The 14644-nt window shown below is 33.9% G+C and overlaps 1 protein-coding gene across 1 annotated transcript; it reads right to left on the reverse strand.

The window, feature by feature from the left end:
* Positions 1 to 7772: 7772 nt before the first annotated feature.
* On the reverse strand, positions 7773 to 14644 carry LOC132035978 (probable WRKY transcription factor 20). Its single transcript, XM_059426175.1, has 6 exons — positions 14304 to 14644; positions 11388 to 11582; positions 9724 to 10276; positions 9449 to 9617; positions 9224 to 9379; positions 7773 to 8638 (listed from the first exon to the last, which is right to left on the reverse strand). Exons 1-6 carry the CDS (start codon positions 14550 to 14552, stop codon positions 8197 to 8199), a joined length of 1764 nt encoding a protein of 587 aa, XP_059282158.1. The 5' UTR covers positions 14553 to 14644; the 3' UTR covers positions 7773 to 8196.

Genomic DNA, 14644 nt, shown 5'->3' on the forward strand with positions numbered 1-14644 from the left:
CTTGTCATTGGTCTTTTGTCCTATGTATCAAAATTATCATATTTTATTGTTTCGCTATTTGAAAGTAATTTTAATCTTATTCATGAAAGAGTTACGTTTTAATTATAATACTGATAAAATTTATTGATATAAAATAAATAGTATGATAATAATATTGTTTTAAGAAATTGTGGTTTTTTCACAGTTTGAAAGTTAAGATGTTAGAGTTGATTTGTATTTCATAATAGCTTTTATTTAATTTTGTATTATTTATACTTGTATAATTATGTTATATATAATTACAAGTTCATGGTCGGGCCTGAGGATCCACATTTCAATATTATCCGAGAATCGCAGAGTACGAGAAGGGATTGGAGGTGTGAATTGAGACATATTTGGAGGGAAGGCAATGTGGTCATATTCCATTGAGAGTAAGATCTGTTCGATATGTAAGTGGTATAGTCACTACCTGTAAGGCAAGCCCTGCAATTTCAATTTGTTAATAATTAATAAAAATGAATAAAAAAATTATTCATTTTTATTATTTATTTATTATTAATATTTTGGGCAATCGTTGTAAGCAGGGGTGGTTAGATATATAAAGCTTTTGCTATAAGCCCCAAAAAGCAAATTTTTCCGGGTTTAAGTTTATCTTAGATAATATTGAAGATTGTAAAAAGAAGTACAAAATATATACTATAACAAAAGAAAGAAAAAACACTATCTATGTTTTAAGAGCAATATTTTAGAACTTTGAACTAAGCTACTCAAATCTTCATATTATTAAATAAAGTTTTTACAATAACATCCTAGGTAATGTTTTTAAAACACATGGCTAACATCTTATTGACTTGAATCGATCCTCACTAATATAAATACTAATGTTACTATATGAAGTAAAAGATAACAAGTATGAAAAATAAAAAAGGCAACACTATATATATATATATATATATATATATATATATATATATATATATATATATATATATATATATATATATATATATAAAACACTTTTCTTTAAGCTTGAAGTAAAAGATATTTATGAATTTATTTATTTACAGTTTTCTTTTATTTTTTTAATGTTTTACCTATTTAAAAATATTTATTGTAATTATATTATTTTATGAAATACTAAAAATTAAATACTAATGGGGCTTACGCCTCGCCGAGGCAAATGTAAAACGGTTTCCTTTGACAAACCTTTGGATTAAGGAGGTGAAACCCGATTCCAAAATTAACATCCCGAGTGAATCCGAAGCAATAGATAAAGCTTTGGATTTGATCGTCGATTTGTTCATTTTTTTGGTAAGTTTTGTCCACAATTTCCAATTTTAGCTTTCATTTTTTTCATTATTTCGATTTGTGATTGTTGTGTATATAGCTATGATAATTTTCTCTCTAACATTTGTAATTTGTAATCCAAATCTACTTTTTAAGACCGATTAAGGTGCCGTGAGCCCGTGACTGGCATATATGAGGGTCAAGCCAACCGAATAACCTTGGATTAAGGAGGTGAAACCCATTTCAAAGTTGAGATGATCAGTGAAACCCAAGCTATAGATAGAGCTTCAAGTTTAATTGCGAATGTGTTCATTCTGCTGGTAAGACAAAACTTCCAATTTTACTTTCATTTTTTCGATTTGTTTGTTGTGTATATAGCTATTGTTGATTTGTGAATCATATCTGATTTTGTAGGATCTAAACTGATCTAACAAAATCAGATCTGATATGATATGATCATTTTCTCTCTAAAATTTGTAATTTGTGATCCAAATCTACTTTTTAAGACCCGGGCAAGGTGCAGTTAAGGGTGGCGAAGGGGACGGGGGGCTTTTTAAAGGGGGATCAAGGGGGACCGGGACTTTTGGGGGACGGGATTATACGGGATTTTTTGGGGGCCGTCCGTCCACCTCCAAGGGGAAGGGGTGGGGGACAAGACTGGGGGCCTGGAGGGGGGGGGCTTTTTTAATTTATTTAAATATTTAATTTTAAAATACTAAATAGACACAAATTTAATATAAAACTTCAAACTTAACATTTAAATTGATAGCATTTAAGAACTATTTATTTTTATAACTTATAACTTTTAAGAACTACTTATTTTTCTAAGGGCTATTTTTTGAAACTTCTAAGGGCTATTATTTTTAATTTATTACATAATATTAAATACAATTTCAAGTCTTTATAAAATTTATAAAGAATTGCATTTTTTTAGTAGTTATGTAAAGAAAAATAATTTTAAGTAAGAGCTTTATGTTTATTTATTCAAAATAGATCTTTTAAACTTCATAAAACTTGATTCAAAGTCTCAAATACAAGAAGAGCACCTAATCTACACATCCACCTTCTAGGAATTGTTCTGTTTCAATTAGGCCTCTAAGTTACAATAAGATCACCTAATCTACACAGCCACCTTCTAAGAAGGGTTTTGTTTTAACTAGGCATCTAAGTAGTTAATTATAAATTATCACACTAAAAACTGTGATTACATGTCTGAGCTTTTCCTAAATGTCGTATCGCTTCCGTTGCATCAATTCGGGAATTGATATCTCTGTTGACGGCCCATAAGTTCCATGCCATCATCGCTATTAGTATTGATTATCTCTTCATATTCTTCTTCTTCTTGAGGGGTTAATTTTGGTAGCCTACAATTTCTTCTTTCTGTGTTGATCCAATCCAAATCTCCAAGCTATCTTGGGCTAATGAATGTCTGTGGTCTCCGAGTTGAAATCTTGCCGCGCTAAAAGCTGTCTCCGAAGCTACTGATGATGATTGAATAGTTAGGATATCTCGAGCCATTTTTGAGAGTAATGGAAATGACCTCCCACGCTCTCTCCACCATCCTAAAATATCTTCATTGTCGTCGTCGTCCACAATGATCCTTTCTAATCCCTGATTAACATAAGATTCAAGATCACTTTCATTTTGAGTAGAAGCAATACCAAGCCATGCAGCATCCATTGATTTATCAAATATTCTATTGCCAAATTTAGCCTTATTTTTTTGTGAAGGACATTGATTTTCACTTCTGGTTTCCAAAGATTTATAATTATTATACATTATTTTAGCTTTTAATTTATTCTACGTTTACACTTTTCAACATTTGGATGTTCGTTAGGAGGAATTTCTAACTGCAAATAAATTTTGTCAACAAGTCCCTGAGCACCTCTTAATTTTAAGGACGGTCAAGTATACAAGCAATCAAATAAACATCGGGAATAGGAAAAAAATACTTTTTAAATTTGAGAATCATTTCATCAGCGGCTTCCTCATGTTCGTTTGATTCTCTATATTCCGCAAATAGTTCTGTAAGTCCATAAATATAAAATAACATTTGTGCAATTGTAGGATAGTATTGACCGGAAAATGTTTTTGTTGCAAGATAAAGATTTTAAAATACATAGCCCTTTAATTTCATTCCAATCACTATCTTGTATTTGTTCATTGGGATGATAATGATGTGCATTAAAAACATATTGAAGGAGTTTTTGATATTGGTGAGCAACAAGTAGCATTTCGTATAAAGAATTCCACCTAGTAAAAACTTCTTTTGGAATTTTTCTAACAGGAAAATTTTGCTCAACACAATATTTTTTAAAACAAATTATTTCTACTTTGTTTATGAGCGCTAAAAACATATTGACAAGCATAACGTATTTTTTTCAAAGAACCCTCAAATAAATCAAGACCATCTTTTACAACTAAATTAAAAACATGGCATGCACATCGGACATGAAAAATATCAAGGTTAATTGGGCAAATTCTTATAGCCATAAGTTCAACACTCTTAGTTATGGAAGAAGCATTATCAAATGTAACAGTTAATACTTTGTCAAGAAGACCATATAATTGCAAAACGTCTTGAACATTTGTAGAAATATAAGAACCTCTTTTTTTCTCATCAATATATTTATAACCAAGTATACACTTTTGCATATTCCAATTATGATCAATCCAATGTGCCGTAACATATAAATAATCATTCCCATTAATATTGTGACCTATATCAGAAGTAACAGACACTCTAGTATCTAAGTGATGGAACACACAACGCATATATTGACAATAATCACTTTGAAATTTAAAAACGTTGGCTCTAACAGTGGATCTAAGAATACCTTGAAAAGTAGGGTTATACATAGCTCTAATATTATGCACAAAATCGGGGTTAGAAGGAAAGCTAAAAGGTAAGCCACAAACCGTAGCCATTTTAGCTAGTTCTTCACGATCTCTATCTTTATTATAAGCATAAAGGTTTGATCATAAAGGTACTGTCAACCTCAACATACAATAAGTTGATATTCAAGATCGCAGTACATCATCGTCAAGGATCAAGCAATGCTTTAATTAGGGGGAGTAAAATACGCGTTGTACTCTTTTTTTCTTACCAAGGTTTTGTTTCCTGGTAAGATTTTTAATGAAGCAGCCAGAAATGCGTATTAACAGATATGTGTACTCTTTTTCCTGTACTAGGATTTTTCCCACTGGATTTTTTCTAGTAAGGTTTTAACGAGGCACATTATCTATTAATAAACATCCAAAGGGGAGTGTTAATTATTTGTCAAGTTGTATTTTGGATGTATTATTAATGATTATACAACTAGAAGTGTAAATTGTATCACTTGACTTAAAGTGATAAATACAACTTGCACTTGCAAGTTATATCCATCAACTTGCACAAGTTGTATATTGTAGGTTGAGCGACAAAGTTATTCTATAAATAAAGAGCTTTGCCTTCTCATTTGTGACATCAAGAAAAGATGATAATATAATCTCTCCCTCCTCTCTATATTGCTTCTCTTATTTATTTCCAAATATATATAGTTTCATAACAGATTCACACTTCTCAGCTTTCTAGTAATGAAACAGAATATGTTTTAATGATGAACATTTTTAATGACGGTTTGCATCACCAATGTTGCTTCAGCAGCATCCATCAAAAATTGATCTGTGTCCCAACCTGCATAAGGGAGGAGAAGCTTTCATAACTTGAAGTCTCGTGTTACGCCCAGGCCATGGTTCGGGGCGTGACATGATGCTACGTACCTTCATTTGGCTGAGCAAGGTCTTCATTTGTCTTCTATTTATGACTGGCTCTTCTTGATCTTGAGGTCATAGGCTAACTCGATCGTAGCGAGTGGGGTTTATGATGCTCTCGTCTAAGTCTGTCTATTTCTTTCTTTGCTTTAGGAGTTCATAGTTCTTTAGGGTTTTCATCGATATATGAGAAAGAAGCTACCCCATGTTTGGTCATGTTAATACATGGAAGTTGGGATGGAAACAAAAGAGGTAAAGACAGGATGAATATCAAGATTAACTCTTTCAATCCCTCAAAATTGGAGAAGATTAAGGACAAAAAAAGACATAAACAAAAAGAGCTATAATTGAAAAGTTCGTAACGGAAAACAAAAAGGAGAGAAGTACGGCAATCTTTAGTTTCATCTTCATAGTAATAATCATAAAACTAGTTAACCTGAAGGTAAAAATTACAAAGAATATTGGTCATACCAGCACACACCAATGGCATACTCTTAAATGCTCCGCGTGCTTTATATATGAAAGAAGTAACCAAATGTTTCTATGCCTAATAATAAAACTTTTTCATCCACGGAAGAAGTCTAGAGCTGCAGTAGAAAGAGATGATGGAATTTTTAGATTTACATAATCAATTGCCCCGAAAACACTGATAGAATTTAATTTAGGAGCAATAATTTCCAACAGTGACATCTCAGATTCATCCAAGGTGGTTTTTAAATATTTTACATGATAAGGCAACTTCAACATATGACAGCCCTGGCAGTCATTAATGATTAGGGTTTCTAATGATGGACACCTAGATAAAATCTCCTCCATATATGTGTCATCCAATAAATTGTCCCAAGTGACAAGGTCTTTAGTGATTTCATCTAAATCCCAACCTCAGTTGCCAAGCTACAGCTTGCCAAATTTTACTCCGTTAGAGTGTCACTTCTAAGAATAAACGAACGCAAGTGATAATAAAAAATAGGTCCATAGTGACAACGGCAGTGTCTAATAGGAACCGAAAGTGTCTAATAGGAATACTTGATCATGTGTTCAAGTGCTCAATCAGAATAATTCAAGTGTCTCAATGAGCAGACAACTATAAAGGGCGGTAAATATATTAATACAAATGAAAATCAAAGCAAAGTTTGACGCATTAACAACATTACAATAATGGAATGAAGCGGGAAAAAGAATCGAAACAGACAACCAAGAATGAGAAACCAATAATGCATGGGGTTTGAAGATAACAAATGAAAAATAGAGAAATTCAGTTTGGAATGAAGAATTTGAATGAGTTCTAAGCTTGTAACGTTGTTTTATTGATTAATAAACTAATACGAGCGGTAAGGTTAGAAATTGAATGAGGAATCAATTACACATCGTCATTTTACATGAAGCCAAAGAGGAATAAGGAAATTACCGTGCTTTTGGTACCAACTTTTGCTTTATGTTGAATACGTTAGAGGAGAAGGGTAGCTTTTCTTTCAATGGAGTGAATGCATGCGTATTAGGAACAAAACTGCATGTTACATTAGTAGTTCATCGATTTTTTCTTATAGATTGGCATTTCATTTGTTCATTCGTTTTTGGGATGTCAGATTCTACCAAGACAAATTGATTGTTTTACTTGTCGTTTTAAATTATTAAAAGAGGGAGAATGAGTGATTTCTCGATGAAAAAACCTAGGACCCGTTTGGCCATAAGAATTATTCACTTTTTTTTTTTTTGAATTTTTTTTTCACTTTTTTCAGAAATTAGTGTTTGGCCATAAAATTCCATACACAACTTGGAATTTGAAAAACTTGTTTTTTAAGTTTTTCACTTTTTACTTTTTTTCACAACTAAAACAAGTACATTTCAACAAAAAAACAATGCGTGAAATTTGCTAGTATTCAGTTTAAAATTATATCAAAGAAGGTTAATACATCAGTTGAATCCTTAACAATTTAATTAAGTGTCAAATTAGGCTTTGAGCCTAACTCACACCACGGGAGAAGGATTGCCCAAGCCTTATAAGGATCTTAAGGTTTTCATCCACAGTGACGGATCCAAGACTTTCACTCAGGGGGTTCGAAAAAAACAACAAAAGCTAAATATAAAAAATTATGTTGTCCCTGAGGATTGAACCGACAACACTAGAGATAATTTTGAACACCCTAGACCGTTTGAGCTAACCTTTTGCATTTGTTCAGGGTGTTCAAAAGTCGATATATGTACATAAACACGAAAAATTTACCCTATATATACGCTATAATTTTTTGCCGAGGGTGTTCGAACACCTCACCGCCATGTAAATCCGCCCCTGTTCGTCCATTACCAATGTGGTATATTCTCTTTAGTAAGCGATATCGGTATCAGTAACTTTGCAGAATCATATTCATCAAGACCACTATTATCCATGTTTTTCAGTAAAAATGATATCTGGTAGCCACTTTTAGGACCGCTTGTTGAAATATAACTATGCTCTTGTAAAGTACTTGAAAAATACTAACTTAAAAAATGTGGCAGCGACAAATTATCATGGTGTAACAATATTAAGCAAAAGATTTTATAGGTTGTGAACTAAAACTAGTGGTACAAGAAATTTTACGATATCAGGTTAAGTTGACCTGCAAAAGGATCCTGCAATAACTATTGTACGGAATAAAACAACTACGTTTACGATGCGTATCAAAGTAACAACAACAACATCATACCTAGTGAAATCCCACAGTGTGGGGACGATGCATATCAAAGTATCAAATGAAAATGTAGAAACAAACTTCTCGCAAAAATGCATTCTCATATTATATTGACCATAATATTTTCAGAAAATACATTAGCCAAGTGCCCTCGTCCTAATTACAGAAAATATAATACATTGAAAAAGTTCATTATAATTCCTCGAAAATGCCATTGATCCGTATTCATGGGAGAAAGATATTGGAGATCGACATTTGCTCAGTCATCCACTGTTGTTCCATTTCCTAATATACTCTAGGTATATGTACAAAGATACAGGGATAACTTTTTGGTAATTATGTTAAGAACACTAGGTGAAGGTGTATTATACAGCATTATGAATCCTAGAAGTATATGGGAAAGTATCTATACTTCAACTAGAGATATCTTTCTAATCCACCAAGATGCAGGAAAAAATAGATGGTGGCTTCTTATTGCTAAGCTTATACTTGATGGTAGATATGATCACGGGCCAAGGAGTATCTTTCCATAGTTTTGGTGACATTGAGTAGAAGGTTGTAAAGGCAAAGTTTCAAAACTAGGTCCTTGAACATGATTATCTATAGCTCCAAATCGGCTCATGCCACTATGTACTAGCATCATACCTGAACGTGAAGATTGAACTTGGCTATGGACAGCGTGAAGTTGCCCGTTGTTCCCATTCTCCAGACGATATCCAGTACCGACGCCTAGATTCAGACTAAGTGAGTTGGTCTCTCCTGTCCTGATCCTTGAACCGCCAGTTACAGACATGGATCCTGCCATTTCATGGTTATTATTCCTTGCAGTAGGTACATCGTGATTATGTTTTCCTTCATATGTGGTGATAACAGCTTTGGGATCGTGAGAAGCCCTCTCCACGTGTTTCCTGACAGGGCATCCAGCATTGGTGCACTTGTAATAGCTCCTGCATGACATGAAAATAAGGAGGAACGATTGAACATTCTGATTAGAGAATATTAAAGAAAACTCAAAGCTGGATGAAGAATTTTGGATATGCTTTGACTTCACAGGTTAAATGGGAAAAGAAAATGGGCGAAACACTTAGCTTCCATCAATTTTTACAAGCAAGGAAATGGTTACAAAAGCTTACCATATGTGAATGTTTGATGAACTTAATGATAAATTTTCTCTAATTCCTCTTAAATGCCCAACTACGATATGTTGGCTTATAAGAAAGAAGATCTTGAAGATTGATCATTGATGGATTAAGGATCCAGCATTCCTACTTCCTAGAGACCTTATTGTCTCTTACCTCTCATCAGGAGGACATGATATCAAAAGTGCCATATTTCTTAGGGTACATTACAACCAAATACCAAATTGTTTTAAAATGACTACTTTAGAGACTAGCAAACACAGCCAACCAAAGTTTATTTGATCCTTGTCAGATACTTGTTACATATCAAAATTTATCTGATCTGTAAACATGATGACCATGTAACATGAGGTCACATGTTTAGATAACTACAAACCATAAAGTGTTGCATACCTTGGATTTGGATTGCCTCGGACCACCTTCTGTCCATATTTGCGCCACTTGTACCCATCATCCAATATATCAACTTCACTGACCGTTTGAACAACAACACGTGGTTCACGGATAGGCTTAATCACCGGTGTTATATCCATCCCACCATCCATTTTCCTGCTTAAAATTTTAACCATTTATCAGATCTATTGCAGGAATAAATTGAAGGCATTCTGTTAGTTTTACCTTCTTTTCGCATATAGATCATCCTCATCCATATCATCATTAGTGCCCTGCATCTGTGACAGTGCTCCTTCAAGACCATCAGTGTCCGCTTGCTGAGGTGATACGGGAGTACTACCGGGCTCAATTTTGCTGGTCTGGGCATTGTTGTTGAGCTTGTCTTCAACATAGACTGAGAATTGATAAAGATCGACTCAGAATATTACGAAAACAACTTCAGAATGACCACTTTATGTGCAACCGATAGGGAAACAATATTAAAAGAGGTATTTGTTTACCTTCTTGACCTCTGAAACACGCTTCCTTCTCACATTTATCTTCTTGGATGGACATGAGAGCACCAGGAGAAAATCGACGGCTCAGTTGGGGTTTAGGATGACCATGCGAACCTTTATAAACTATCTCTGTTATTTGGCCTTCAGGTGACTGCTCAAATATTTTTTTCACTTCACAGTTTGGGTATGTACACTTGTAATAGCTCCTTGGAAATTCACTTCCTTTAACAAGTTTCTGGCCATACTTTCGCCAGTTATACCCATCATCTGATGATCTCTCAGGGATTACTGATGACAACTCTTTATGATCAGCATGTGAACCTTGCATGCTTGTATTAGATTGACCTCTCAGATTCATAGCATCAACATTAATAGGTGCAGATAGACTCTCTTCTTTTGATGAAGCATCAACATTGATAGGTGAAGAGATACTCAGTTCTGTTGATGTTGCCATCTCATGTTTAGCCAGAGATGAAGGTGCTAACAATTGAGGATGACTTTGATCTTGAACTTCTTTCAGTGGCTCATTTTGTTGTTGGTTGAGACCTGTAGAAATCTTGATTACAGAAGCATATTAGGAATGTAGGAACCGACTACTAGTAAACTGACATTTTTTTCTATTAATAAATTATTCAATAAGCTAATAGAAATTAATCCTAGATATTTATTTTTGAAGATCTACAAGAAGAGAAAACTCATCAGAAGAGGGCCCCTAAAAAAAGGTGTGCAAACACTTATACTCTCTGGAACCTTTAAGATATACAGGGAAATAGATGCTCGTGAACTAGATGTGTCCGTAAATAAAGGAAGCATGTCATCAAACCCATCCACCATGCCAAATAATACAAGAAGGAAGATATGGGAAAATAGTCACTAGATGTCTGTCCTCACAACTTAAATAAAGCAATTGTGTGATACATCTTTTCTAACAGTTCAAAAGAATTACTTTGACTAACAGACTGGTTATTTATAACGTACATTCTAACAGTTATTTATAACGTACATTCTAACATGATTTAACGGTCGCAGAAGAATAGATTTAAGTTAGTTATTGTACATTTCCTGCAAAGAAAATTAGATGGAAACATCATCAATCATTTCTGTGATTTTTAATTGTAATGACTTCAAATCCTGGAATTTGTTAACTGAATATCATATTTTTTGAATAGTAATGTGTTAAATCATAAAAGAGGTAAGGAGGATAATCAACAACACATAGAAGATGAAAGGTCACATTCACTGGTTTAACAATTCATTTCTTGACATTATGCATGAACAAACTCAAACTACTGCTCAGGGTGCTGTCAATTTACCGACATAACCAAATTAATGTTGCTCTACTTGTTTGAAAAGGACTGCAGTGCTGCCACTTAAGAAACATGAGTCTTTCGATATGAAAAAGAAACAGATGAGCAAATCAAAGCTACTTTACTTCCGGATAGCATGTCACAGCACCATTTAAAACCTGCACAATTGATATTAACTGCAAATAGATGCCATATCAAGAGAAAGACACAAGAACAGGAACCTCAAGAGTTAAATTTTAATGTTTTTCTAAGTTAAACATCGGTCAGTTGTTAAAGAGGGCTACTGCTAATAAAAGAGCTCTTGTTTTGTTTGTTCTGTGGTTCTAATCCAACATCAATAATATTTCAATAGAGCATTACCACATGTTCAGTCGCTAATGATGCTGATGTAGAACTAGATCCACCGGCATATTTGAACTCAAAGCAGCTGGATTTTCTTTCAATGTATGTACTGCCAGTAGAATAACCTCTCGTCAATAAGAATGGAGCAGCCCCACCAGAGCCTTGCACTGTTTGGTATTTGGAGAAGGAACCTGTAGTCGGAGATGGCTCAGCCTGCAGGTTATAAGTGAAATAGACTTAAGTGTTTTGATAGGTAAATGAAATAGGCTTAAGTTATTGATCACAATTTTCTTTTGCAAAGGGAAACACATTTATGCATAGACAGACATGATACTACACATTATATACTTTTCTTTCTCAATTTCCAACTTCTCAGATCGAGGAGAAGAGTTTTTCTTTTCACTCGTCACTTTCTCACTTATCTTTTCATTTGGGTGGAGGAAGATAGATGCTACTTATAGTAGTGCAAAAGGTTACTTTTCTGCAACAGTCATTTAAGTCAGAACATTAGCATTTACGTCTTTTACGCCCGAATAAGACAAAAATTTAGGTAAGCTTAAAAATATATACAGTATTAGTTAGAAGAACAACATAGAGGACTTTACTGATACCATTATCAGGACAGACCATTAAAAAATAAACATCTTTTTCCTCAGGGAACAACATAGTGGAAAAGCTGAGCACCTTCCAAAAAGGAAGATTCATTATGCAAAAAAACAACACTGAGGCCTAACTCAGAATATGTATTCTGGTAAAAGCCAGAGGCATAATTCTGTTAAAGAACACTATATGAACCAATATAGTACATTGTTCATGTAAGCATCAGAACCAACGGTTGCAATTTGCACAGAAAAGCATACTTATATTTATAGATAAGTATTATATTCTTAAATGAGCACTCAGATGGAAGAGAATCAAATGAAAAAGTTGCAAATTGCAATGCCAATGAAATGAACCAAATATCTAATCAATAATTCAAACCGTACTTTAATAAAGCATCGATCACAGCAACAAAATTCCTCAAATCCTCCACGAAGAGTATATTATGACATAAGCAAAGCACAATTAGAGAAGGAAAAAAGTTTTATTAGTACTAATAGTTTGCATTGCACTCAATTGAAGACAGCACAACTATGCACCTTACTCTTTAACAACACTTAAACTAATTAAGATTATCCTAATAGTGGTTAAGATTCCCTAATTATTTTTCTTATCGCTTGTCCTTCATTTTCTTATCATTAACTAACTAGTGTCACAATCTCCTTACGTCCAATCTCCTTACGTCCTCAATCTACTGAGATTCAGTCCTATGTCGCTCTGATTAAACAAATTCAAAAAGAGTACTGCAATCTAACTAATTTCAAAAACTACACAATACAACAGATTTCTAACAAAACAACCTTAAATTTGCACCGATTAAAATTTTTTAAAAAGTACCGCGGCCTAACTAATTTCCAAAATTACACAATACAACACATTTCTAACAAAACAACCTTAAATTTGCTCCGATTAAAAAAAATTAAAAAGTACCGCAGCTAACTAATTATCAAAATTACACAATATAAAACATTTCTAACAAAACAAGCTTAAATTTGCTCCGCTTAAAAAAGTTTTAAAAAAGTACCGCAGCCTAACTAATTATCTTTCATATCGCTTGTCCTTCGTTTTCTTATCAATCAATACTAACAACAGCTAATTTTAGTGCCCACAATCTCCTCAAGTCCTTGATCTACTGAGATTCAGTCCTATGTAGCTCCGATTAAACAAGAAAATTTAAAAGCACAGTGACCTAAATAACACATTTATTCGGCTAATGGAACATTCTAACAAAACAAACTTAAATTTGCTCCGATAATTATAAGAGGAAAAGAGAGAGAGAGATAGAGAGAGAGAGAGAGAGAGAAATGTGAACTGACTTAGCACAGGGATTCCCTAATTATCTTTCTTATCGCTTTTCCTTCATTTCCTTATCCATAGCTAATTACCTCACGTCCTCAATCTACTGAAATTCAGTACCATGTCGCTCTGATTTATATAAAAAAAAAAATTAAAAAAAAAAAAAAAAAAAAAACACAGTGACCTAAATAACACATTTCTTCAGCTAATGTAGAACACTCTAACAAAACAAGCTTAAATTAAGAGAGAGAGATAAATGTGAACTGACTCTGATGTTAGAGAGTAGAACAGGAGATTCAAGGAAAGACGAAGACCTAGAGATGGGAAGCATAGGAGGAGTAATGAGCTTGTACTTAACACCACCACCGGCGTCGTTGTGGCTGAAACCACCAGAAGAAGCGCCGGAGGTACATTAATTAATATATGTACTCATCGCTTGTCCATCGTTTTCTTATGAATCAATACTAACAACAGCTAATTAGTCATAATCTCTGCATGTCCTCGATCTACTGAGATTCAGTCCTAGGTCGCTCCAATTAAAAATAAATAAAAATAGTGACCTAAATAACACATTTCTTCAGCTAATGTAGAACATTCTAACAAAACAAGCTTAAATTTGCTCCAACTAAGAAAATTAAAAAAACTAAGGTAGCCTAACTAATTTCAAAAATTACACAATACAACACATTTCTAACAAAACAAGCTTAAATTTGCTCCGATTCAAAAAAAAAAAAAAAAAAAAAAAAGTACCGCAGCCTAATTAATTTCAAAAATTACACATTTCTAACAAATCAAGCGTAAATTTGCTCCGATAACAGTAAAAGTAAAAGAGAGAGGTAAATGTGAACTGACTTTGATGTTAAAAAGGAGCACAGGAGATTCTCGATCTACTTAGATTCAGTCCTATGTCGCTCCTATTTTTTTTTTTTTTTAAAAAGAAGTACCGCAGCCTAATTAAATTAAAAAATTAGACAATTACAACACATTGCTTAAGCTAATGCGTAACATTTTAACAAAACAAAGTCTAAAATTACTCACTTTGATGTTAGAGAGAAGAACAGGAGATTCGAGGAATGAGGAAGGACTAAGACCGGGAGGTATAGTGATACAGGTTGACCTAGAGATAGGGAGCATAGCTGGAGTCATGAGTTTGTACTTTGCACCACCACCGCCGTTCGATCCACCGGTGCTGTGGCTGAATCCGACGGTGGAGATTCTTCCATCTGTGAGTTGCGAGTGTTGCTGCTGCTGAGAGTGAGAGTGAGAGTGAGAGTGAGAGTCTTCCATTGACGATCCAGAAGAGTTTTTTTGGTTTTGTTTTGGGGTGGAGGAGAAGACAACAGTCAACAAGGAGTGTGACCCCAACTGAGTGACCGGGG

Source organism: Lycium ferocissimum, chromosome 11, assembly GCF_029784015.1.
Source record: "Lycium ferocissimum isolate CSIRO_LF1 chromosome 11, AGI_CSIRO_Lferr_CH_V1, whole genome shotgun sequence".
Taxonomy (NCBI): domain Eukaryota; kingdom Viridiplantae; phylum Streptophyta; class Magnoliopsida; order Solanales; family Solanaceae; genus Lycium; species Lycium ferocissimum.

What these genes read in the sequence shown, in the direction of transcription:
- LOC132035978 (XM_059426175.1), bottom strand. Translation starts at nt 14,552, where the DNA reads ATGGAAGACTCTCACTCTCACTCTCACTCTCACTCTCAGCAGCAGCAA. An exon ending in TTCTTCTCTCTAACATCAAA is followed by an intron (nt 11,583 to 14,303) that starts GTGAGTAATTTT and finishes TATAACCTGCAG; the next exon opens with GCTGAGCCATCTCCGACTAC. An exon ending in GATCTATATGCGAAAAGAAG is followed by an intron (nt 9,380 to 9,448) that starts GTAAAACTAACA and finishes AATTTTAAGCAG; the next exon opens with GAAAATGGATGGTGGGATGG.